At 42.0% G+C, this 27,702-nt stretch overlaps 1 protein-coding gene across 8 annotated transcripts in view; it reads left to right on the top strand.

The window, feature by feature from the left end:
* TENM2 (teneurin transmembrane protein 2) overlaps positions 1–27,702 on the top strand; it is a 1,505,907-nt gene that overhangs the window by 1,203,441 nt on the left and 274,764 nt on the right. For all 8 annotated transcript variants that reach the window (XM_072824231.1, XM_072824230.1, XM_072824229.1 and 5 more), the window contains one exon: positions 13,363–13,597. In XM_072824231.1, coding sequence (XP_072680332.1) covers positions 13,363–13,597 — 235 coding nt within the window. The remainder of the gene's footprint in view (positions 1–13,362; positions 13,598–27,702) is intronic.

Genomic DNA, 27,702 nt, shown 5'->3' with positions numbered 1-27,702 from the left:
AACAGGGGAAAAGGTTCATGGTTGTTTTAATGATACACACATACGAAAACTTCTCAGAGCAGTATGTCATAATGGCCCTTATGAGATTGCTATACATAAGCTAAAATGTGAATAAAAATATATGTGGGAAAGTAAAGCATTTGGATAGTTAACAACCAGAGGGAAAATAGAAGAGTGACAGTAGAATCTTTGAGGCTCAACAAAAAGGTAAGAATAGGATGTGACTCCTTTACCTTCCTAGAGGCCAGAGACTCTGTAACCTCAAAAATCCACCAGACCCAGCATGGATACTCAATAATTAATTGCCAAGCGAATGAACACATGAACAAATGAAGACAATGGGGAAGGAAAGAACAAGCAAACAAATAATTGAATATGGTTTGTCACAAGTGAGCTTAGCTCACATGCCACTGTTCTTGTGTCAGAATTTATTCGGAGAGAAAGCAAAAGGAATCTTGTGGAGAGAAAGGTCACTCTTTGGGTTTCTTTCAGGGAATAAAGAAGGCTTTATCAAGGGGCTACTTGCATATGATTTTGCTAGGCTCCACCAGGAAAACCCCATAGAGTTAAAACTCTTGCCGTGATATGCCAAGTAGAAGTTAGACAGGTTTATAAAGATTTTAAAGATTTGATGGGTTAAATATGGCCAAATAGAATCATTCAGTATATAATGTGCCAGTGTTGGTTCCAATGTTAGTCCTAGAACAGAGCCACCATTAAATGTCTTACATGCAAGGGATGCCTGGGTGGCAGCAGTTTAGCACCTGCCTTCGGCTCAGGGAGTAATCCTGGAGTCCCGGGATCGAGTCCCAGGATCAAAGATCAAGTCCCACATCAGTCTCCCTGCATGGAGCCTGGTTCTCCTTCTGCCTGTGTTTCTGCATCTCTCTCTCTCTCTCTATCTCTCTCTCTCTCTGAATAAATAAAATCTTTAAAAAAATAAATAAATGTCTTACATACATCAGCACAGTTAGGAAGCCATTGGACTTCATCTGATCCAAACCAAAAAGGCTTCCTGAAGAAGGAAGAATTCCATATATCTTACTTCGGATTTGCAAGCCTGCAGCATATCCTATGTCCTTGCCACATCCAGTTGCTTTTCCTACCACAACTGCATGGATGAATTAGGATTCATTCACCCTGTTCAGGTGAGTCAGTGGCCTGTAGCAAAGATCCTCTAATACAATATATTCATGATGGAAAACGAACATTTTCTAGTGGCACAGAGAGCCACAGGAGATCCTGTTAGTCAGAGTTTGGAAGTGAAATGTGTCTATTCCCACTTGGGGTGTGTCAGAGGCCTCTGCCATCATTAGTTCCGTGGGGATTTCTGCGTGTAAGGCATTTGTTGTCATGTTTGGGTTACTGCAGGAAGAGAAAAAATTGCTACAGTTTGCGTGAGATAGAGCTGTGTTTTGGCAAGGATGCCTGCAATAATTTTTTTTCTTGAACTTTAGTCAAGTTCATGCTTTTGAGATTTGTCTCAGATGGCACCACGCAGCAGTTCCTTTGAAAGACATTCATTTCTGTTGGAATTCAGACTCTTCTTTTGACTCCTTTGTTCTTGCCATACTTCTCAAGGTGTAACTAATTAATCCATTAATTCAGAAATTCTTTATTGTACCTACAAAGTGTTCGATGAGCCAGGGATTCAGCAGAGAATAAAACAGTATCTTTACCTTCAAGATACTTACTTTCTAGTGCAGAAAGAAAATTACTGGGGGAAAAAAAGTGATAATATGTGCTTTAGAGAAACAGCATAGTAAAGAAGATAAGACTGCTGAAAGTTGTCTGCAAAGGTGTGTCTTAATGGGAGATTCAAGCTGAGACATTCCAACATTAAAGGAGTGAGCTACTTAATTATCTGTATCCACAGGCCAAGTGTACAGCAAGTGCAAAGGCCCTGAGGCAGAAGGCTGCCTGGCTCAAGCCCATATCAGAGGCGAGTAAGGACCAAGACCTTTCCTACTTATTTCACTGTTTTCTTTGAGAAGTAGACTTCAAGCTGAATGGAAGAGGAAAACCTAGGCTGATATTCTGGCCAACCCCTATACATCCTAGATTTAAAATGTCTTTGTTCTTGCTTTTTCTCTCCCTAAAACGTTGTTCCCCTGGACACTGGAATGGCTCTCTCCCTATTTCCTCCAGATCTCTGATCAAATATCATCTTATTGAGAAGCCTTCCCAGACCACACTATTAAAGTGTCAGATAAGCAGTGTTAGAAATGGAAATTATTTTCTCCTCCAAATCTGATATTTCATGAGAGAGATTACTCACTCCCTACATTATGGGATTAAGAATGATCCCATTTGAGATGATAAATACTAAAAAGTTTCAGTAACCCAAGAAGCCCTGAGAAACAAATTGCTAATTCATGACTTAAACCATCTAAACTAAATGTGATGAATAACTCAGGACCTCTGTGACTTGTTCAGTGGTGAATTGCAGGGATAGAGCAAACCTGCATGGCTCATAGATGAGCCTGAGTGGGACACACACACACACACACACACACACACACACACACATACACACATGCACGGATACACACACATCCCAAGAAAACCTTGACTTTACCATGAGCTTTACCATGAGAAATGGAAGCTAATGTTAAATGAAACACCACAATTCAAGAAAACCTGGGCCTGTCTTAATGCTGACTCTCATAGGGAATAAGATAAATTATCAAAAGAAACTAATATACAGCCCTTCAAATTGCCTACCATCAGAAGGGTTTATTTCAATGTATTTAAATTGCAAAAGATGAAAATGAAGACCACTGATTATTTGGGGAGTCGGTAAGACCTCTATCTACTTACTATAACTCATAAGAGGGAAAAAGGATCCTTAATTCTTAATGGTGCTATTAACCTTAAAAATATCTGACAACAGGAAGTTTTACAAGTCATTACAACAATAATCTTTGAATCACAGGGTCTATTTCACTCCTCTCTCCACAGCCTCAAGAAAGAATTAGCCTGTTCAAGCAAAGATAAATAAATCCTGACATCTCTTATGTCCTTCCTATCTGTCATGTATCTTCTAAGCACCTTCACTTAAAATGTCTTATCTCATTTAACTCCTTACCAAACAGGAATGATGTTCACCACCTTTTCTGGGTGGGGAAGCAGAGGTACGGACAGGCTAAGTGCTTCATAACTCTGATCGTCTAACTCCAAAAGTTGTTCAGGCATAACTGGAGAGGTCAAGGTCAAAAAGACTGAGAAAGCCCTGAAAATGGCATACTGAGTCATGGATGGCTAGGAAGAAGCCCTTGTTTTCAGAGGGGCCAAGTGGGAGATAGTGATTCTGTTGCTATTGCACCCTCTTCCCCCACAGAGCCAAGATCCACAGAGCACAATGTCCTCCCATGGTCCTAGTTTTTTTCTGAAAGTTGTTTGCGTCCTGGGGCTCTTGGATGGGGTGGATGTTCTCATCCGTCTCTGCTTGGCCCTGGATATTCCTGCTCATTATCTATGCTACATGATAGAAAGGGCCAGGAGCATGGTCTCATCCACTTTAACTGAAAAATGCAAAGCAACTTCAAGACAACTTTGAAAGAGACTACTGATCAGTTATGAATAAAACCCAAAGGGGCACTTTTTCTGACAATATATGCACCATGTAACCCTAGGCAGGGGATGTTTCTTCAGGAAGCTCCCAGAAATTTTTGTTGAGTAATTACTTGCTCGTGTGTGTGTGTCTGTGTGTATGTGTATTTTGAAGGCAGAAAGAGTATCCTGAAAATATCTCCAGCAGTACGCCCTATCCATACCATTACATCAGCTGTCACTTGACATGAAACCAGATGCAGTTCAAGGTCTTCTGACATTCAGCTGACTTCTGTTTATATAGTATGGAGAAACTTTTGTTCCCTTGCCCTATAAGGCATGTACCATGAGAGATTTGGGGAAAAGGTCACCCAGATAGTAAATAATTCTGTTGAGCTTTGTAGTGAGAATGCTCCAGGAACCTTTATCCCGTCCTTGCCATTTAACTGGTGTGCTTCAGTCATTCTCAGTGTTAATGAATGGTGTAGATCAGAGATTTTCTCCATCATTCTGTTCATCAGAGACACAACCTAAAATCAAAATCATATCTTATCTTTGCTTTGATCTTCTACCTGTGTTCAGGGGAAAACATTGTGACCATCCAAAGGTGGGGGAGAATGAAATACACCCCAACAAAAACCTGGTTAAAGAGCTTAAAAATGGCATCTTGATGGAAGAAAATTCCATGTGTGATTTTTATTTTTCAAAAAAAAAATAGTCTAGGCTATGAAAAACATATTATCTTTCATGGAGAGGGAAATGCCCAAATATTGGCCAGACTATTTTACAATAAGACCTTGAAAAGCTATGCGATGAGCTGGAATGAGAGGAGTTTAAATTTTTGATGCAATTCTCTGCTTGGGAAAGTGATAATGCAGCTCAAATAACAGAGAGAGTATTTTCTGCTACAGCGCAACAATCAACATAACGTCTGGGCATATTAATAATTTCACTTCTAAACTTCTCGACAGGGAGAGCATGGGTCTTAATAGCATTGTCAAGATCCTTAGGGCAATTGAAAAACCCAAAATCATTACTTTCTACTGATAGGCTTTCCTCTCCCAGAGGATGCCAAAATACCTAGGGTAATGTAGATTTATTGAAATGCTCAGATAGGCACTGCTCAGACATAACTTTGCAATAAAATCTTCTCTTTAGAAGGGCTCCTCTCAAGTATTTCAAGTGGTCTTTTTTTTTTTTTTTTTTTTTTTTTGTCTTTGTCACTGGGAAAGCAGCTAATGGAGTTGACATTGATCTCAAATGATACTTCCTGGATGATTTAAGAACGCAAAGAATGAATATAGGAGTATGGTAAAATGATGTGGCACCTATGATTAAAATCCCTTTCTGAGATGCGTGAGAACTTGCCCAACTGGGGCAGAATGGTCCCAAATCTACAACGGCTATTAAGGTCATGATTCAAGTGCAACTACTGATTCGGCACCCAATTCAAGAATTCCCTTCCTCTTTTCTCCTCCCCTGAGTCCCACCTGTGTGTGTTTGTGTTTTAGTTGAGCAGGAATGGCACTCTGCTGTGATTACAGCCATGCCTGAAAGCCCTGGAACAAATTCCAGGATCCCCCTTGGACCCTGAAGTATGCAATTGTGTCTCAAATGGCCATACCTAACAATCTCTGAAAAATATCAACAGCAGTGGGGTCCTGGCCAAAAAAGCTCCTGTGAACACCAGCTTCAGGTTGCCAGGGAAAGGCTTTTTTTAAGTGGTATGAAGTATGCCCCGTCTGAGATCTAACTTTGATTTGTTCCAACGAGGCTTGGTAACAGATGTCGTGGTAAACACACACACACACACACACACACACACACACACACAAAGGGAATCACCATTTATAAGAAAGGCCCAGAATAGACCAATCCATAGAAACAGAAAGTAGACTGATGTTTGCCAGGAGGTGGGGGGCTGGGGAGTGGCTGCTAATTGGTATGGGGTTTCCTATGGGGGGTGGTATGAAAATGCTCTAAGATCAGACTGTGCCAACGGTTGCACATCTCGGTGAATATAGTAAAAGAAAACACTAAAACATACACTTTTAAAAGCTGAATTTCATTAAACGTCAGTAAATCTGTTATTTAAAAGAGAGAATAGGTGGTCAGGCCAAGCCAGGAAAAAACAAACAAATAAAAACAAAGGGAAAAAAGGTTACCTTCTCCCCGAGTCCAACTGTCTTCCTGTTAAAAACCCTGTGAGAGTAATGAGAATTCAGGGAATGAAGGGAAAGGCCCATCAGAGTCTGGGGATCAGGAAATACTCAAAGAACAGAGGCAGAAGCCTGCACGATCCCGCTCTGCTGAGGGCCTCCCAACACAGCCCTCCGGAGACATGATGTGTTCCTTCACTCATTCATTCAGCATTGCTTCTGTGCCGGGGACATGAAGAGAGACAGGCTCTTGTGCTGAAGGAGCTCACGGTCTAGCAGGTAAAACAGGAAGGTCCAAAAATGATATAAAACCACATGCCCAAACAAAACAAAACAAAACAAAACAAAAAACACATGCCAAGGGTCAGGGAAAAGATGTGCCCGGTGTGCACTCGGGAGGGGCCCAGCTGCATTACGATTAAATACAACGTGTAAGGAGAGAGCCTTCTGTCTCTTAACATCCTGCACCTCAATTTCTTCCTCTTTATAATGGAGAACAGTATCTCCTGAAAAGATCATGATAAGTTTAAATAAGGCGAACTATATGGAGCGCTTAACACGTGGCCGGTGCTTCTTACACGGGAGCAGTTGTTCTTAGATAATCTAAGGTCTCCCTCTAAACCCCCCCCCTTTTTTTTTATAAACGCCGGCAGAGCTGACAAAACTTTGGTTTCTAAGCCTGCAGATGAGTGCTGTTTGTGACTGCGATGCCCATGCTCCTGCCACGCAGCGCGGATCCGTGTGTCATTGTGAATGCGCTCAGAATGCTTTTTCTCTGAGGTCAGATAGTTTGTGTAAGCAAGAGAACTACACATCATTCCCTGCGAGTGAACACAGCCCCTTCCTTCTGGGGTGCTCTGTTCGGGGCTGAATGGGGCGTTTCCATCAGGGCAGCCCCGGATCCAAGACTGTGCGCTCCTGGCCCAGAGGCACTGGTCAGAGCCGACGCCCAGCCCCGGGAGGTGAGAGGGAGGTCATGACTCGGGTCATCCCTTCAGCCTTCCGTTTGTTTCCTCCTCCGTTCTGCAACGTGCAGAAGGGCTGCGGCCGCAGCTTGCGACAGTAGTGGCCATTCCTGAGCAGCACCGCGGGTGGGTCCCTGCCCTGCAAGGCCAGCGATACCACACGGGGGTCAGTTAACAAAAACTAAAAGTCTGTTCTTTAGTGGATGAATCATTCAGGAGATACTACGACAGGGAAGGAGAGAGCAAGCTGAATGTCCCAAGTGTCTGATACTTACAGCCAAGTAAATCTCTTTCCATCTCTTTCTAAACCCAGGAGGAGGCTAGATCTGGCCTCTCCCCCAGCCCCCTCCACCCGCAAGCTGTTGGCAAAGTACCCAGTCAGAGCAGGAAGGATGAGCTGGGACCTAGCGTGCCCTTGTTTCTGCCTCCAACAGACCTAATTGCTGCTTATCCCTCATGCCACTGGTTATGGGAGCCAGGGATGCAGCACGGAGGAGGAAGTTTGAGAAAAGCCTTTTGGGAAGGTACAGAAAAGAGATTGCACTGCAGTTTGGCTGTTCTGGCCTATTTCTCCTGATTCAAGCAGCACTGTGAGGTGCAGAGCTTTGAGGTGGGCGATTCCCTCCAATTTCTCACAAGATTTTGTTCTGCCATTGAAGCAAATATGCAGAGAAGGGAGTTAAGGCCATTTTCCTCTGTATTTGCCAGGGTAAGTCTACACTCCAGGCAGGGGTCTTTGTTCCCTTCCTGTATGAGGGCCCTCTGGGGCCTCGTGCTCTTTTGCGTGGAGAAGAAGGCCTGGGGTGCAAAAGCAGCTGTGCCACTTACTAAGCCACGTGGCCTTTGGGGCTTTACTTAACCTCTCTGCACCTCACTGGCTGGATCTGTAGAATGGAGATAAGAGAACCTGTCCCATAACAGTGAGTGGTAACATATTGAGATAATTTATGTACAGGACTTTGCACAGGACCAGACACACAGAGAGAGCCTAGCTCTTAGCAGCTCTTGTTGGTGTCATTTTGTGGTCCGCCCATAACGTCAATCATTTTGTTTATGGGAAAGGAACACTTCTGAATCCCAGGTTCCATTTCTGCAAGCCCTTAGAGAGATGCTCTTGAGACTGCCGATAGTAATGCCTGTGCCATGTCACTTGGTCAGAAGGCCCTTCTGTGGACAGTATTTGAAGCTGGAGGAGGTCTGAGATTGGTGACTTTGCCTTTTTACATTGATTTGATTGATATCATCCTCCAGAAGCTCCCACTCCAAAGAGTTAGGAAAACCCGAGTTCCCCAAGAGGTATTCATCATTTTTCCTAGAGCCATAGTTGCTATTGCTATTATTAGTGTTATCACTATTATTAATTATAACACATAATGTAATACACATATTACATATGTAATACATTATATGTACACATAAATGTAATAATAACATTGATTAATACTTAATATGTGCCAAGAATTGTGGCAGACTTTTTAAAGATGTATTCTCATTTGATGCTCCTAACAACCATATGAGAAAAGTAAAATGACTCTGCCCATTTTACAGATGAAGAAATAGACTTGGGATAAAAATACATAATTTTCCAGGGGTCACACTGTTAATAGGTGGCCACAAAGGGGTTCAAAGCCAACCACAAGTCTGGTCATCAGCAATAGACTCCTCCTTCTAACTAGAGGCTGTTATTCTTGAAAGTCTTCATCTCTGATTCCTTCTGCCTCCTGTTTGAGGTCAGGTCTGAACAGCGTGTCCTGGTGCCAATTTTCACCAACCAGGGCTCCAAAATCTCTATCAACACCAGCCTCACTGCTAGCATCTTCAAATTACTGTCAAGATGTAACTTGCTACAAAGACATGGTTCAGTAGAAGGGGGCAGAGAGTTTGTGGTTAATTCATCATCTCAAGGTCCGAGAGGTTGAAATTTTTAAAGACCAGCAGTTGGCATGCCATCTCCAAGAATGAGTGAATTATTAGCAGGTAGGCAGGCCTATACTTATATTTTTTTTATTTCATACATTTTATCATTTTTTTAATCACCAGGAAAATAATAGTGTGGACTATAGAGCAAGACAAAGTCATCTTAGTTTATCCCTGCCCTCCTACTCTCCTGCACACCTACTCCCTCTTGGCAAGAGTAGGTCTAGCCTAAATGCCTCACCCACCTGTTTATTTAGGAAGAGTGCAACAACAATAGCCAATTATTAAGAATTTACTTTCTTAGCTCCAAAGAAAATCCTTCCTTTACACATTATTGACAGTGTAGGCGTTGGTTGTTTCCATATGCTGTTTGAGCTCTGTTAGTCTAGTCGACACAGGAGCTGATACTCCAGGATTTTGCAGTCTCCAGGTCTAACTTTGTTAGAATTGATATTGTTACCCCTTCTTGGATGGGTAAAGTAAAGCACTACTTTATTTGTCTTATGACTCTAGTGTCAACCAACTGGCCGTTAGGAAGGACGGAATGTGGGAATGGCATCCCTGTCAGGACCAAAATTTCCGGCAACATTAAATATTAAGCACTGTTCTTTTGAGCAAACAGGACAAACCAAGCGCTCATTCAAGCACCTAGTTTTTAAACATACAGGAAGCACCCTCTCCCATAAATTCATTTATCCTTGCTAGGAGTCCTACCTGTCCTGCCCTAGCTTTTAACAAAGGACCAGTGTGCATCTCCTCCTTCCTCAGACTAAAAGCCACACAGTACCTAAAAATAAATTCTAGGTTCTCAACTTCAGATAAATCAGGTGCAAGATAATAGGTTAGCACCGTGATTTTAATGACAGTTGCCTTTTGCCTGCTAATAGCATACTTATTAAGTTGATAGTGTGTAAGCATTTCTGTTACATAGTTATTCGTGGCTCAATTGCATTATTATGTGATTTCATATTTATGTAATAGAAGAGACATTAATATGCACATTAATTAAACCCAATAAATGTGTGGAACTCAGAGTGGACCTGAAGGTTCCTTCATCAAGTTGTTAATCATTTCTGTTTCAGCATATATTGAAGACATGAGTTGCCTTTCAGAAGGGCTTTTTCATGTAATTTGACTTCCTGGAAAGCAGTAAAGCATGTTGCTGGCCATTGTTTGCATTTTTTGAAATGGAAAACCATCACATCCAGCAAGCTCATTGGATGAATGTAATGAAAACCAATAAACACAAAAAGTGCTTGGGATCATTAGTTGTAGCAGAGATGTTGTTATATTAGAAATATGTGACCCACCCAGAATACTAAGGTACCACGGATGAATCCAGCAGTCAAAAACATAAATGCCTACCAGCGGTAACATAAATACATACATCCAGCCAGATTAAAATAACAGGGGTTGTTAGGGTTGATGACAAACCAGAAAACCACCCAAAGGCATTCAGCTATGCCAGTCGTTACCATGAGGGAATAGACTCAGTATTTTTGTTCTGTTGTTTTGTTTTGTTTTGTTTTGTTTTGTTTTCAAGAGAAGTCAGAGATCTGGAACAATTATACAAAATCTTGCCTCTGAATTTTTGGTAATATCCAGCTTGGGGGCTGCTGATTTGCGACTTCCACCCTGGATGGTTGAAATCTAGGTTTATGTCCCGTACTCAAATCCGGACTCATTGAGAGCTGTAGTTATGTCTTATCCATGCTTTTCTTCCTGAAAGAAGTGAGCAATGCTCCATACACAATTGGGGAATTGGGCAGCCTCGGGTGGCATGCTTGGCGTTTTCGCTCCTCTTCCTCTCCATCTCCCATGTTGACACACAGGTACTTATTGCTGTTACCCGTGGTGGATGAGTTCTCAGAGAATTACAGAAATGGCCTTGTATGCCCAGGTTCGCATGACTCAAAAGGGGCAGATCCAGTCCTCAAATCCAGTTCTTTAGATTTTTATCTCCCAACCGCTGGCTAAGTGACCCCCGCCCCTGCCCCCACCAATGCTCCCATGTCTCTCTGTACAGACCCCAGTGGTAGCTTTTACCATTCTGTGTCCTAATTGTCCTTTCTAGGTCTTGCACCTAGTTGAAAAATCTGGTTGTTAGATGGATAGATAAATGAGCAAATATAATCAGTGTCACAGTGGAAATGAGCAGCAATAATGAGGAAAACATCTTCTAATACTAAGGATGCTGGATAGTTTTTGTTATTGCCATCAATAATTTGATTTACTTGCAGTGAAATAACAGGCTTTGTAGGAAGGCAGAGTGGGAAGAGAATTACGTCTTCTTTCATCTCCCCAATGAAACTCTAGACCTCCCTTCTTTAGCAGAAATAGAAAAAGAGCTTGACATCTCTTCCAGGCAACTGGAAAGCTCACCACCCATTTTATTTGGACCATACTGCATAGCACCCAGGCCAATGGTTCCATTTCCCACTCAGCACCTGGATATTTTCAACAAAAGAGAACCCACAGGAATTCCACCCACACAGAACACAGATGGACAGAGGTGGGCCACACAAGTTGGAGTAGGCAAAGAAACTTCAGCTCAGGGTGAATAGACAGGAAGCAGGAGGATTCTGGGATCTCATTTAGTGAATTAAATACCTCCCATAGCCTCTTTGTACTTTTGGACAGTGTGTGGTCTGGAGTGCTGGAGGCGGAGGCCCCGGGGCTGAGGGAGACAGAAAGTGAGGGCTTAAGGCTGAGGAGAGTGGGTTCTCCCTTGCACACTGATTCATCTCATCTTCCTGAGGCAAGTCTCAAGATTACCCAACTAATGGAGAATAATGACACCACTTGGATGGGAGTTGAGAGAAGGGAAGGGAAGGCATGAGAATTCATTAACCCTGTGTGAGGGGCTTGGATTGCATCTCTGAAGGATCGTTATTACATCATTTCACCCCCTTTCCTCACCTCTTCCCACTAATATGAGGCAGACAAATGCTAAATAACTATATAATAATACATTACTAGACAGACAACAATGCCAGGAAATGTAATAGCCTGCTACAGCTATGAAACTCCCTCAAAGATATATTTAAAATGTCACTGGTGCATAATGTAAAATACGAATTGCAGGTTCATTTGGAGGACGTGATTTAAAATCTGTACAACTGTATGGCCGCATTTCCCACTGGGTTTTAGTTTTAGTTATCTTCTTCTGAAGACCAAAAAAAAAAAAAAAAAACCAAGTAATTTCAGCCCGGAGACACAAACTTCGAGGAACCACTTTTCTCTGTTATTTTTCCTTCTTATTTTCCGTGGTCATGATGCTCTGCAAACCTAGTATCTTCTTGACATGTTGTCTTTCTTTCGGAATATTTCTGCAGGCTTCACAGGAGCCACAGAATGTAGATTACACCTTTTGGAGATGTAGCCTGGCCACATAAGGAGACAAGTAGTTGAAATTTGTGTCAAATTGCTTGTTTAAATGATGTGAGCCAACTTCTTAAAGCCAGGACAGCAGGGGCTGAGGATTTTAAAAGTTGGCAGGGGCCAAAATGACAAGGCTTGGCAGTCACCTGGTGAGCTGCCAACGTCGACTAGAGGCTTCAAAAAAGGACACAAATTAAAAGTCATGTTTCAGCAGCCATTAAAACCAAATTATAGGCTTACATTGCATAGTGAACTACTTTCATTTTCATTATGCTTAAAATATTTCATTTTGTACATTGAGAATGGGTTGCTAGGAAAACCCTGTGTGGAGTTGTCATCTGTGGTCATATTTACAAGGGATACATGCAGAGGTATAGTTTTCCTTTGTGCATTTTTCCTACAAGGATAGAGGATTTCAAGATAAGAAAAGAGGATGCAATTTGGAATAAGGACCACGGTTTGAAAACATCAGTCCTGATGTGTCTGAGCAGGCTGGCAGATACTTTCTTATTAAAAAACAAACAAACAAACAACTGTATACATATATACATATATACAAAACACATACATATTTTAAAAATTGACGTCCTCAAAAAATGGGAAATTCTATCTAAAAGTCCAGATTTTCTGCTTTCCTTGAAAAACTAGAAGATCTGGCTGCCTTGGGCCCTTACCCCTCGTGGGCACATGGGCTTCGATTTGAGTGAAGGTGGCTCAGTCCATAACTGGCCCACTTCACTTTCCTACCTGGCCCCCATAGGTATTTAAATGTGCCACTCTCTGACTTACAGTGTACCATATTCGTATTAATTTTAGAAAGGGGAAATATCTGAGGCACCTAGGTGGCACAGTCAGTTGAGCGTCTCTTGATTTAGGGCTCAGGGTCACGAGATGGAGCCCCATGTCTGGCTCACACTCAGCCCTGAGTCTCCTTCTCTCTCTCTCTCTCTCTCTCTCTCAAATAAATAAATAAATAAAATCTGAAAGAAAGAAAGAAAGAAAGAAAGAAAGAAAGAAAGAAAGAAAGAAAGAAAGAAAGAAAGAAAATATTTGTGAAGAATATATGCAGTGTACTGGTTTACCAGGAAACGGTATGGTATAGAGACTTGGCTACACCCATGACCAGCCCTGTCCCCTTCCTTCCATTTCAAGATTAATAGGTTCCAGGCCGGTTTCACTAACCTAATTTCTCCTTCCTCCTTTGAGGCCCGCAGCAAAGAAAGGCCAACCGAGGCGCGTGCTGTGCGCGCAGCCAACCCCAGGATGAGGCCTGTGCGGTGTCCCCTCTGTCTCCAGCCTGCGACTTTCGGAAGCCACCACGCTGGGGCGCTTCGAGGGCGCCTGCGGTCTGCACCACTGACGGCCCTTTCTCCTTCCTCTCTTCCCAGGTCCCCCCAACCACCACAGCCAGTCGACTCTGAGGCCCCCTCTGCCGCCCCCTCACAACCACACTCTGTCCCACCACCACTCGTCCGCCAACTCCCTCAACAGGAACTCGCTGACCAACCGGCGGAGCCAGATCCACGCCCCGGCCCCCGCGCCCAATGACCTGGCCACCACGCCGGAGTCCGTTCAGCTCCAGGACAGCTGGGTGCTAAACAGCAACGTGCCGCTGGAGACCCGGTGAGTCCCCGCCGCGCCCTGCGCCCTGCGCCCTGCGCCCTGCGCCCGCCGGGGGTGGAGGGGGCGCTCGGGGCGCTGGCCTGGCTGGCCGGGGAGACGTCTTGGAGTCAACAACGGGGCTAGCTAACCGCCCCCTGGCCGGTCCCTCCCCCGGGGATTCGACCCTGGGCGGCAGGGTGATAGGCACTTCTCTGTTGGCCTGTGTCTCCTTCTCATGCTTGTTTACTCTCTTAGGCGGCGCTTGTGTACCCAACTAATAGAATTAGCATACCATATTTTTGCTCAAAGGCTCATGGGAAACATGCTTATAAGGATATATTGACTGCAACCTGCTGATAAATTATGCATTTGGCCTTTCCCGAAGTAATAAATGAAGACTCATTTGAAATTAAGTGTTTGGGGAGACCTTGAGAAACAGTCCCTGATTCCAGACTGACAGAAGTATAATTTTAATTTATATTTCATCCAACATACCGTCTCACTTTAATCCCTCCTGTACACACTAACAGCTTGATGCCTGAGGGGCAAACAAGAATGTACAAAAACAAACAAGAAAAAAGGGGCAGCACTGACGTTGGAGCGGAGCGTTTCAAAGCGATCTCCAGGTCTGGCTCTGTGTTGTTTTGCTTTTGCTTCTGTCCCTTTCTTACCTTCATGTCTGGTCTTCCAAGACCGTACCCACCTTAATGCCCTGAGACGAGGGGCCTGGGTCACGGGGAGGCGGGCTGGGGCAGAAAGACCTCAAAGGCAGTGGGTGGGCTGCAAGGCGGGAACCTGCCTTGTGCCCCCACCTCAGACCCTCTCATGCTTTGTGTGCTCCAACTATTATTGTTTCCTTGTCCAAGAGAACCATGAAGAGAAAACAGAGAAAGGGGATAATTCGTTTTGACCCTTCAGAAAGTTCTCACTTAGGTTTTTAAACTTTAATAAGTTAGGTTTGAAGAAAGACAAAGGAATCTGTCATCTCTCTGGTCATGGCCAGTGAATTTTCTGCACACAGCTGGAAGCAACTCTGCAAGCCACAGCATGTTATGTTGTTTCTTAACTATAATTTTTTTTGTTTTTTTTTATAAGATCTTGAATAACGTGTGCACCATTGTCACTGCGGTCACTCTAAACTTTAATAAAGTTTATTCTCTGATGATCATATTACTTTCAACTATACCTATAGTCTTAATCTCTGGGGCTTAAAATAGGTAAAGTCAGTAGAACCCGTATGCGTATATAATATAAAATAGATATACTTAAACATCTGCACTGGTATAGTAACCCATTAATAAAACAGTTTTGTTGGAAAGCTTCCAGGCTGAAAGCAGACTGGTCCAGGAGGCTAGATTCGGGATATTTCATTGTTGGTGGTGATCTTTAAAGCTGTATAGGACTTTCTCTTTTTCTTCCTTCTGCCATAGAGTTTGTTGGGCATTAGCCCTTTTTACATCAACAGACTGTTGTTTGAAAAAAAGTTTCTGGCCATAAAGCCTACCTAGAGTGGACTAGATGGAAGAAGGAAAAGGATGAGGAGAAAGGGAAAGAGAAATGTAGTAGCTATTGTAGAAAGGGTTGGGGGAAAGGTCGGAGAAAAAAGGACCACCATCACCGTTAATCACCAGTTTTTACTGTGCACTTTGCATACGCCTGGTATTCATTCTTCGCATGCATTATCTCATGAGAGCCTGGAAGAAATACAGTGAGGTAGGATGGAACCATTGTTCCACCATTTTAAAGATGGACAATCTAGATGTAGAGGGGCAAAGTAACTTTTGAGAGGCCTAGAGCTTCAGGGAGATGGGACATTTTGAGCCACATTGGATGGAATACAAGCGGTTTCCAAACACAAAGTAAGGTGGCGAGATGTCTGATGAGTGAATATCTACATTTACTGCCCTAATTGTTATATTTATAGGGTAAATTCCATAAGAGTGTTTGCTCCTCACAGAGATCCTCCCCTTGGTGGTTAGAATACATATGCTGCACGAACTGCCTCCTCTTTCCCAGCGTCTGGGGAAAATAGTTGGTTTTCCAGGATATCGACCTTACAAAACCATTTGCAGTCAAGTGTTATCTTGACAAGGATCTGGTAGAGAGGACCAGCAGAGCCAAGCCCGTCACCTTCCTAGTTGTCTAAAGTAAGCTTTCCTAGAATTTGTGTCTGATCTGGAGAGTCCTTCTGCAGACCATTTGGATATTTGTCATTTCTCCAAGGATTAGGGCTTCTCAATGATGCTTTTGGAGGAGGCATGTTAAATACAAAGCTTGAAGAGTAGAGAGGATTGTCAAAATGTTGAAGTCAATCAGAAGGAAAAAACAAGCAAGGGCAACATCTGGATGTTCTTTGATCGGGGCATTCAAGGGCCAAAGATTAGAGAATGTAAGGCCCCTGGGATAGGGCTATCATCAGAAGTCAAACATGGGGTGCATGAGTCAGCAGATATTTGAAACTCCATTCATGGAATTCATGAATACATATAACTTGGATATGCCTCTGGTCTCATGTATAAAAACTTTGACAGTAACTAATAAAATTGTTGGGCTTTGTGTTTCTTTTAAAAATATTATTCATTCAGTATCTTATTAGCAAATATTTACAGGGCCCCTCTTGTCTACTAGGCACTATGTTAGGTGCTAGGGAGATAATGAGTAACACATGAATCTTGCCCTTAAAGCTCACACAATCTAAAGGAAGAGGTAGGTATAAAAATAAAAGGATAGTGCAGTATATACAGTAATGGAAGTATAAAGTGACTGTACAGTGGATGAAGTGATTAACTCTTCCAAGATGATCAGGAAATATTTCACAGCTGAGGGTCTGTTTGAGCTGGGTTTTGGAAAGATGATAAGAATTTGCCTAATAGATAAGTAGAAAGATGTCAGAGAGGGATCCCTGGGTGGCTCAGCAGTTTAGCGCTTATCTTCAGCCCAGGGCATGATCCTAGAGTCCTGGGATCGAATCCCACATCAGGCTCCTTGCATGGAGCCTGCTTCTCCTCCTTTCTCTGTGTCTATCATGGATAAATAAATAAATTAAGAAAGAAAGAAAGAAAGAAAGAAAGAAAGAAAGAAAGAAAGAAAGAAAAAAAGAAAGAAAGAATGTCAGAGATTATAGCATATTGCTTATTCCCATTCCCTACTATTTTTTTGGCATAGTCTTAGAAAGTGTAGAACTGAACAAATTAACTCATTCAAAAGCTGAAACATTGTGAGTTTCATCAGATCATTTTCTTACCCACAGGAGAAGTGTAAAGTGTAGGTATGGAGCTCTTCTTTCAGGGGCATGACGCCACACGAGGATTCCCATTCTTATTTCTATACCAAATAAGGATTGATTAACTACATCCAGGAGAGAGAACCATTGAAGGCAGGGCATTCTGAAGGCTGATTGTGATGTGTCATCAATTTTGAAAATGCCGTGGAAATTTACAAACAGCCTCACCACCTCTACTCTCCCTAATACAGACTTCTGGGTGTGTTGGAAGAATTTCATAACTCTGGAAGGTGATGATCGGGCATTATGCCACGCCCAGAGACTCTAAGCCAAGTCCAGCATGCTTCTTTAGACCAGTGAAGAGCAAACCCTTGCCTCTCTGCATTGCTTTTTGATGTTCCCCTCAGTCTTAATGAGGCATGTTACATCTTCTCTGGACTGTGCTTTTTCTTCCATTTTTTTTTCTGTGACAAGTAGAAATAAAGGTGCTGATTAAGGAGGCATAGCCTGAAAATAGGACTGTTTGAATTTGGAGTTTAATATAAGACCAAAAAAAATACAAGGAAAGTTCCGTACCAGTGTTAATCATGTAAAAGTTCAATGCATATAAATTTCTACTACCAAAACCAGTCAATTCATGTATAAACCGTAACATAATCCAAGAAAAAAACAAACTCAGGGCAGAGGAACTAACAGTTGGCAGTCTGTACTGTCTTTCTCTAGCATCGTGTATTGCAAAATTACTCCATTGCTGTGTTTCTCTCCAACTACTAAGGTCTTAGAACAAAATCCATGGGCAATTCATGGTTGATACCGTGTCTCTACTGCTTCCTCGCCTGAGAGCCACAAGGTCAGGAATCCTCCTGGCCAGCAGCTTCTTGGGGAGTTTCTGAAGTCAGCTTCTCTTGTCTACAACAGTACAAAGTAGCCCGATGACTAACTTTCCTTCCTTTCTGTGTTTTGCTGAAACAAGCTTCTCTCTCTGAATCTCCTAGCGGCAAGTCACTAAAGAGAATTCCCAAGCAGGACAAAACATCCCTCTGATTTTACTTCCTCCTTGAAATACTAGAAGCTCTCTCTCTCTTTTTTTTTCAGTAATGCCTCTTCTATCTCTATAAATTTTGCCACAAGGGGAACAGAACATAAGTACATTAAGAAATCTCCATCCGATCCTCAATTCCAGAAGCCCTCATTTTAACCATCAAGTTCCTCACACTACAAACAAGTTTGCAAGTTGCTTTGTAAGACGGTCATCCATTATTCATTCAAGAAATATCTATGAGAACCTATCATGTGCCAGACACTGAGGATTCCACAGCGAAGAAGAAAAGCAAAGTCCTCACCCTTGTGATGACTCCAGGCTGGATGTAGACAGAAGTAAATAAATGATTAGACAACTGTGTCCCCCCACCACCCCAGCCCCAACAACGACAAATGTAGTATGGGCCATGTGAGGTATAGAGAAGTCAGATGCGTGAGAAATTGACATTTAAGCTGAGCCCTAAGGATGAGTAAGTGTTAATTAGACTTAAAGAATGTTCTAGATGGCAAAAACAATGACCCGCTGGGGAAAGAAACACTACAATGCCAAGAAAGGAAAGCAAGCTAAAAGGGCAGGCGAGGGCAGGATGTTGCAGAGCGTTGGGCTGGGTTAAAGGTTTTGGACTCCAGCCCAAGAATACCGAGAAGTCACTAAAGCGTTTTAAATGGGAGAATAAAACAGTAAAATAATATTGTTTCATTTTGTTTTGAATTATGGTAGCTACCATATGGTGAATAGGTTGGGGGTAAGGTAGGAAGTATAGCAAGTCTATAGGTCCAGCTCGGAGAGTGTTGTAATGGTTAAGATAAAAGGTGCTCTGGTTTTCACTAGGGTCCTGACAGCTATAGTACTCATATTTGCCTTTCCCCTACCCATCTGGCAAGAAAGTGAACATTCATAAATGTCAGTTGTATTTTGAAGGCAGAATCAGTAGGGATGAACACTTGTGGAGTTGTGGCTTAGGCAGTTGAGAGTACAATGACCAATTTTTTTACTTAGGAGGGTGGCTGGATAATGATGCCATTCCCTGAAGAAGGAACAAGTTTTCTGGCAGAAAACAGAAGTGCGGTTTTAGACACATTAAATCTATGATGCAGTGAGACTTAAGTGTAGCTGTTTTGATTCTAAATATTTTGATTCCAAAATAATAGTTGTAACATGGAAATTCATCCATTTACAAATAACAACATATTTAGTGTGTTCAAAGCTCTCAGCAATTGATTTTTTTTCTCTTTTAAAAATAACCCTCCAGAAATTGTGTTCAATTTAGTAGTTATTCTACATGCTCATATACGCCTGCAAATAACAGTTTTTCTTTATCAAATACTTTTTGCTTGGCACTTAGTTCTTACTTACATGATGCCATTTAACCCCTTAACCCTTCTGTGGGGTATATGTTACTATCCCCATCTTAAATAAGGAGAAGGGCTTGGGAAAACTAAGTTACCTACAGGTCTGTAAATAAGTAAGTGGTGGAGCTGGAATTTGAAATGGGTCTGACTCCAAATACCGTGTTTTTAGCCACCACATGATAGTGCCGTTCGAACTAGAAAAACAAAACAAAACAAAACAAAACAAAACTATGCCTATTCTGGTGGCAAACAACAGATTAATTTTCCAGGCCATGGAAATGGTGAAGTCAATGCATTACAAGTGACATAGGCAAAAAATGATCTATGGGACGAATTTCAGCCTGTTGCTGGATGTAGACTTGCTCATTGACAAAATCATTAGCCAGGCAAGAGGTAAGGGACTCTTCTCTGCAGCTCTTGAAGATTGGTGGCAACCAGTGTTGTCAGTGTGAGGCCTCGCTGCTCCATGGCCTGTGCAGCAGAGGATCAGTGTGAGCTGATAACAGATACTCTGCGTGTTATGAAATGTGAGAGCAAATTGACAACACAGAAATAAAAGTCCTGCTACTTCTTTAGCTCTGTAATTTGCAGAATTGTTATCTCCCAAACAGAGCTTGGACACATTAATAGGAGAAAGCCAAACAGCTAGGGGTACCGTGGCTGACCATTCGATCACACTTTGAGTGCCATGATTATTCCTGTTCGCAGGAAGTCATGCAAGTGCTCTGATAAAGAAAGAAGCACCTTGGGCTTGTGAAAAGCATTTTAAATATCTAAATGTGGTACCAGAATTTCAGAAAACACACTTTTTGTCTTCATGAGGAAGTAATCTTAGCCTCATCTAGATGCTTTATTGGTAGTGCGTATTTGGGAATCAAGACACAAGACCTTTAGTAAATAAGGTTTTCACAGAGAAGCAACAAGATTGTTGAAACATCCTCACCATGCTGAGCCCAAAGACTATTCCAAACTTGTTCTCAGATTGATTTTTCTACCTAAGGATTAATTTTCTGACAGAATCACTGACAAGCTTGATCTTGAGAATATTAAACCAAGGTAACCTGTTTGGGTTTCCATTTTTTTTTTTTAATGTTTTCAAGTGAAGTTTAAAACTAGAATTCATTCTGGGTGAACCAAATGCATTCAAGCACTTTTCAAATCAATAGGCAGCTTGATTTCTCCATATTGCCAAACATTATGCCCTCTCTAAATTCTCATCAGAGGCAACATGGAAATTAATGAGACCTTTAGGTTAGCCTTTCAAGCTCAGCCTTATTTTATAGCTTTACCTTGCCTTTTTGACATGGTGATCCCGCCTGGCCACCAGCAGCATTTCACGTTGCAGTGCACTTTAATTTTATAGTTTTCATAGTCTTCCTTGGAAACTGGCAGCTTATTAATCTCAATAACTGAGCTGCTCAATAGGCAAGCTCTCCAATGAGAAATGGGGCTGTGTCTTTTTTTTTTTTCCCCTTTGGTGGATGGACACAAGGGGTTGGTTGTTGGGTGGAGGCATATGGTGGGGTGGGGTGGGAGAAAGAAAGCCAGTTGGAAAAGGTACCTCTGTACCCCACATCACTTCTTGACAATTGGCAGGAAAATAAAGAGAACTAGTCTGATCTATTGCTCTGCAATTTATGGCTTGTGGTGTTAAACACACTCAAGCCCATTAATAAGAAAATAAATAAAGTGCTGTGGCACGTGTGCAAATTACAAGGTGCATTAAGAAAGAAATAAGCATTACATCTTATTTAAGACCACTCCAGCCTGTTTTTTGGTGTGGTTTGCAAATTGGGAAGCATCCTTGAAGGTGGACGTATCCAAGGAGAGGCTGTCCTTTTCAAATTTGACTCTCACTGTAAAACTAAAGCCTTATTAAGTTTATTAAAGCTTTGGGGACTTGAACTTCTTACTTGTAAGCTAACCATAGCTAAGGTTCTAGGTAATAGGACTTTTTAAGAAGCTGTCCCCACCCCCATGGTGGGGACCCAGTTATGGATTGAGGCCACCTCGTGGTCATGCCTTGTAAGCACAAGACTCTGCCCCCAAGTCTGTGTAAATGTCTTGGGTTTAAGTTGAAAAAGGCTAAATATTTCCATCTTTGTCTGTGCTCTTTCACCCATTCAACTAATATCAGCTGTCACTCCCTTGGGGGCATTTCCTGAAGCCTTCCCAGAGGATATTTTATCTGGCTCAGACAGGGATAGGCCTGATGTAGCCCAAGTCTTTTTCTAATTCTGGCTCCCCAATGATCCTTTTCTTTTCACAGAGGCCAGATAAGGCATGCTCAGCTCTCCCAGGCAGGAGAAGTAGGCTCTGCAACTTTTTCTGCAGCTTCCTTTGATTTATTAGTCTCAGCCTTGCCTGCCTTTGTGAGGTGGAGTTTTGTGTCACCAGAATTGCAGTCCTGTACAAGGCTCTCAGCCAGGTTGCTCCACTGGGGCTGCATCCTCTAGATTAGAAGGAGAAGATTTAAGAAACTTTTTCTCAGACAGCTTTTTTCCCTCCAAAACCCACCAAACGATTTCAGGCTGCTTCATGAGTCCTATTTGCAAATAATCATTTTTAGAGGTCGTGACAATGTTAACCACAAAAGGCTCACCCTCAAAATTGTGTATTTTTAAGCCCCTTACGGAATTGCTTCTTATTCAGAATGACTGAGCAATCAGCAAATGCCCCCAATTTCTGTCATCATTGTTTTAACTGTTCTTGCCTTATATTCTGGTTTTTTCCTAGCCTTGCCTTATATTTCAAAAGAGAATGAATACTGCTTCTTTTCTTATTTGTGAAGTTGTATTGAAACTGTGTTGCAGTTTGTTAAAGCTTCAGTTGGGTACAAATATCCCTAAGTCCATTTCTCCACAATTAGTCCTCCTGTAAAGATGTTGCACCTCAATGATATGATGATTAAAAGCTGAGTTTTCAAAATCATTTGAACAAATGGATTTAAAACTCTGCACTTGGAAGAAGGTAGATGTTGCTCTTCTTGCATTGGTATGTGCTTAGATAAGAATTTAAAATGGAAAGCTTAATCTTAGTGACTTTTAATCTCTTACCAACCCAGACTTTCTCTACTAGGGAACATGGATAAAAAGGTATAAGGTGATATTGGACCCTATATAAGCATTTTATGGGACCTGGGGAAATCTACCCCACCCTGCCATCAGTAAAATGAGAATAAATATGAAAGCTCTCTGGGAATGAGATGGTGCTTTGTACCCCTGGTTTTTGTGGGTGTCTTGTCCTCGGCTTCAGACTATTCCTTCTTGGTAGGTTAGTGTCCTCCAGTAGTATACTGAAGGCAAAAGAATGCAGAGATAATTGCCAGCTTCTAGACTTCAGAATCCTTGTGAGGAGAAATTGTGGCCCGATTAGATATCTTTTCACTTCCTGGGAACAGCTGAAGGCTATTTTTTGTTTTGATTTTTTAGGCATCATCATCATCCCTTAAATAACTACTTTGTGCCAAGTATTGTGATAGGTACTTTATGTTATCTGAGGGAAAGCCCTGTGAGATGGATATTGTTGTCCTCTTTTGGCATATCAGGAAGATGGAACTTGGGAAGATGAAGGCCCTAGGCAGAATAAGGATTCTGGGAGAACTGGATTCATGGAAATAAACTCAAGCATTAGGAATCTGTCCCTCAGCTTTGCTTTTCTCTCTTTCCCACCATCGTTCTTAAGCAGGCCTTCTTTAGTGAGATCTTTGTGGGAACTCAATTATAGCCTGTGGGCTATAGTCTCATGGCTCAGGAGCCTAACAGAAAAAGGCTATCTTCTTCCTGATATTTCAACAACACCACCTTCATTAAGTTTCATTGAACTCAACGAGAGTCACATACACACAATGGACCCAATCACCAAAGCCTGGAGAAGAGATAATGTTGATTGACTAGACCTGGATCATGCACCCATGTAGAACATCATAGCAGGTAGAGTGGCATGGTCATAATTGAGCACCATGGTTTTAAGAGACCATAAGACGAAGGCTTAGCTGCAACAACAACAACAACAACAAAATAAAGGAAAAGGAAAAGAAAAAGAAAAAGAAAAAAGAAAATCAAATCAAATTCAATGCTAGTTTTGCCTTAGCCTAGCTACCTTCTCTCATTGCCCAGATGATAGCGACTTTCTCCTCTGGGCTCACACAATTCTGGCCAAGATGGAGGGATGGGAGGATTTTAGGGCATCAGGTTATCTCACTTGCCTGGGCACAGAAGGGGGTTTACAGCTGATTCTAATATGTAGTAGAAAGAATAGTTCCACTGACTAATTTCCATCCCCTTCTGATTCATTGTCCTCTCTGGTTCACTTCTCAAACATCCCACGACTTTACCTTTGAGTTCACTGTGGCCACTTAATGCATTTTAACTTTTATTAGTCTCCTGATGTCTCTTTGAAGCTATCATCTTCTTTCTTGCAAAACTGCTTGGATTCCACATTTTCTAATTAAAACATGCTCATTTATTGTCTTACTAACCAGTGCTCTTTACGAGGGCTCATGATGAGCAAGTTAACTCAGAACAACTTGATGCATTTTCCATCTCCTGAAAATGGCTCAGGATGCAGTTTTACCTTTATAAAGTTGAATTACTTTGGACAATTTTTGGTTTTGCTTTTTTAATAAAACCATGAACGGAAAACATTCAAACTCTGGTTTTCAGAAATGCATTTTATCCTCTTCATGGTGAAAATTTTAGGTAGAACATTTTGTAGGGGTCAGTCAGCTCCATAATGGACCACAACGTAGGTAACAATTGAATAGTTCTACATTTAATTAGACAAAAAATTTTGTTCTAAAATACAACATGTCCTCATGTCAATAATTATGCCCATCACTATTTACACTCCTGTGATTTAATCTGGCATTACTAGAAGTACACAAACTTAGTGTAGTGGGGGAAAAAGTAGCACACGTACATTTAAAACCACCTAGAATTTCATAATAATGACGTAACTGGAAGACAGGTTGTAAGGACACAGTCCGCATGTGTCTAGGTGTACTTTGTCTTCTTAGTCTTCACCATTGTTGGCCTCGTCTAGAAATAGGGAAGCAGTGAGGAACCTCATGTCCTGCCTCTCTAATCAGGTCCACAGTACCATTCAGTTTGGGAGAGAGGAATTGTAGAATTTGCTACAGAGCTAAAGCAAAAGCCTATTTCAGGCAGACAGGAAGAGTCAGAAAGGGAAAGACAGAGACAAAAGGACCTGGTGTTGAGAATATAGAAATAAATGCATGCTGTCCGCTGGGAAGTTGGTCCCTTGATTCTGTCCACTACACCAGAAGACAGACCAAGAGAAGGAATCAAGGTAACCATGATTTAGGCTGGCTTGATCATTTAAGAGAAGTAGGAATCATTTGGCAGCACAGAGGCAGAATTTTCAAGCTGGAATCCATGTTAAGGTTCCAAGTATAATCCAATATCTATTTTATAGATGAGGTGAGTGAGGCCCAGATGACTCATCAAGGCCTCCCACTCTGAATGTCCAGGTGGTGCTATAAAGTAAGCCTCTGGTTGAGCATACTTTGCCGTGCATTGCTGTTCCCGGCATGATTAGAGGATTTTGTTGCCTCTTCATCTGGCAAAGAATCTTTTCTCCATTTCCTTCCATGAAGGAATTGTCAAGAATTTAAGACAAAGATTAGAGCACATATTGCAATAGATTTGGTCTTTCCACTCCTTTATTATAAAATGTATAATATGTTCTCTTGATAAAAAATATTCAACAACTTGGAAGATAGAAAATGAGAAATAATGTTCCCCTGCCCTTCCACTTCTATTTTCAAGGATATCTCTTTCGAAGTTTTATTATTTTAGGCTTCCCAAAATGTTTGTGGATGTCTGAGCATATTTTTTTAAGTTTAATATAAATGGGACCGTGTTATACATACCATTTGGCAACTTTCTTTTTCAACTTCATGAAATATGATGGAAATCACTTCAGGTAATTTCATGTGGACCTGCCTCATTCTTGTTTTAAAGTCTGTGTAATATTCCAGGATGTCGTAATTTGTTTAACCAATCTCTTCTTTATGGACACTTAGATCACTTTCACATTTTTGCTATTACAAACAAAACTGTAATGAAGAGTCTTGTGTATATACCTTCCTTTGCATACTTATATGATTATATTCAAGAGTCAAATTCCTGGAAGTGAAATTGCTAGATCAAAGAATATGTATAATGTGCATTTTAAATTTTGATAGATTGTGCCAAATTATGTTCATCTCAATTCAAATGCTTCAGTTTCTCTTTATTCCTCCTTCTTTAATGGGCTGAATTTTCTCTTATGGGCTTAAAATAAGAGCCCTGAAGTTTATGGTATTGGATTTTAAACATAGAATTGAAAGAATTTTCTTTTTCAAGGAATAATGTACTAAGGAATACTAGAATACTCTAGGAACTCAGACCCCCCTTTCTAATGTGCCAGATGTAGTATGAGGAAGTGGTATAGCTGTGGGGAAAATCTGACTCACTCACTCCCCTTGATTCTAGCTGTAGGGCCCAACTTTTTATTCCCAAATTGTGCCTCAATGTGGCCTACATGATTCAAGATACCTAACCTTTGCTGCCTTTTGTTTTCTCATTTATAATTTGGCAATGTTTAAATTTGCCTCTCCTCCCTCTCTACTTTGCCTCTATCCACCTAACGGGGATATTATAAGAATATCTAAGATGACTGAGTCAAGTTTCTGAGTCCCCAAGAGAAATGCCTAGTACAGCAGTATTATTGTTCTAACTATTATAGGAGAGCATTTATGATCAAGGGCTTGAAAATCCAGCAAGGAAGACAGCCCTTTTTGTGAAAGAAGTATGTGAGGCTTCTGTCAATAAGAGGCCCTCAGGCCAAACTTATATAGTTTCTTTATCTGCAACTCCAATTTTATGCTAAATAAGGATTTTTGTATTTCCCACCTCCCGCTGGTAATCCCATTACCAGCTCTGTTCATAAGACTTCAGCTTAATTCAGCCAACATTTACAAAAGTTCTATTAGAAGCTGACCACCAGGGAAGGTGCTAAGGTTAAAAGTGAAAAAGACCTGGCCCTCAACCCCTAACAGTTACAGTCTTGTGGGGAAAAGACAGCTACAGAGATAATTTATATTAATATAAAACACTACAATGTGGATATAAGGGTGATATGGGAACACAGGGTGGTGAGGGATACCCACCTACCCAGTCAGGGAAACCCAGATGGCAGGAATGGGGTCTGGTTCCCATTTTGAAGGAAAAGTATTCCCTGTCAAAAGGGCACTCCAGGAAGAGGAAAGGGACTAAGACCAGAAAAGCAAGAGTGTACAAGCATTCTGATCAACTGGGCTGGAACTTAGGAAACAACGCTAGGAAGGTCTTGTGGCTCATGTTAGAGCCACCTTCTGGGCCCAGCAAAGCACCTGATGGTATATTCTGTGTGGGACGGGGAGCCTGCAAAAGTGTGTTATGGTCACATTTGTAGTGAGAAGTAGGAAAAGCCTCAGCTGACATACCAGAAAGACAAGAAATGAAAGTTCACAGAAGCTCACCAAAGGATCTCATGTTGGGGAAAGGAAAAGAGAAGGGAAGCAAGGAAGAGGGGTTGGACAAGAAGGAAAGATACATCCTCTGAGGAGGCAGGTTATGGGATTCATTGATAGCTCTCTCCAGAACAGTAAAAGCCAGCATTTATTAAGGGTCTCCTTAGTGGTACGTATGCGCTGAGCCCATTTAACACACGCAATATCCCTATGCTGTATTTTCCATTATTTTCACTTAAGGAAACCGAGTTCAACACATCGTTTTCCCAAGGCTGCCCAGCTTACCAGGCTGTGAACCCCACTTCCTGCCCACAGTTTACCAGTTCACCACTGCGCTCTTCAGTCTCCTAGACCAGGCAGGTGCTGCACCAGCCTCCCCCTGACCTTGACCTTCTTCTTCCTTCCCTTGTTGGCCCCTGCCCTCTTCATCCACGGCTCTTCTCCTTCCCCCTGCCCTCACAGAAATCCAGACCCTGATTGGCTTCTCCTGAAACCACTTAACCTCTTATCAAGCAAAACCTAAGAGCCAGAAAGGACCCCAGTTCAAGTCCAAGCCTCTGAGATGTCTGCAAAGACAGCCTCCCCTGACAAGGCTCCCCTTTAGTTTTGTTTAATTCTGACGCTTGCAAAGAAAATGCCTGGAGGCGGGCACCTGGCTTTTAGTCGAACATGCCACCTACCTGTCAGGCAGCTTTCAATTTACCATGCCTCAGCATGTCCAACCGCATCTTCGTCAAGACTTCCAAGATGGCAGTGACAAGCTTTTCGGGTACTTAAGGCAAACATGCATGACAGTTTTCCTTGACACTTGCATTTTTAAAAAGCCTTGCCTGGGGCCCTAGGAAACCCAGCATTTAGGAAACCAGGAGCCTTTCAAGAAGCCAAGCTTTAAGAACCTGCTTCTCTGGGACTTGTTTTGTGACAGGGACACTGCAGGACCTGCTTGAGAGTATATTAAACACCATGGCAATATTTATGCGTTGATGCTAAATG

This window comes from Canis lupus, chromosome 4 (assembly GCF_048164855.1).
Source record: "Canis lupus baileyi chromosome 4, mCanLup2.hap1, whole genome shotgun sequence".
In the NCBI taxonomy this organism is placed as follows: Eukaryota; Metazoa; Chordata; class Mammalia; order Carnivora; family Canidae; genus Canis; species Canis lupus.
The sequence above is the reverse complement of the archived record's forward strand: the minus strand, read 5'-3'. Positions and strand labels throughout refer to the sequence as shown.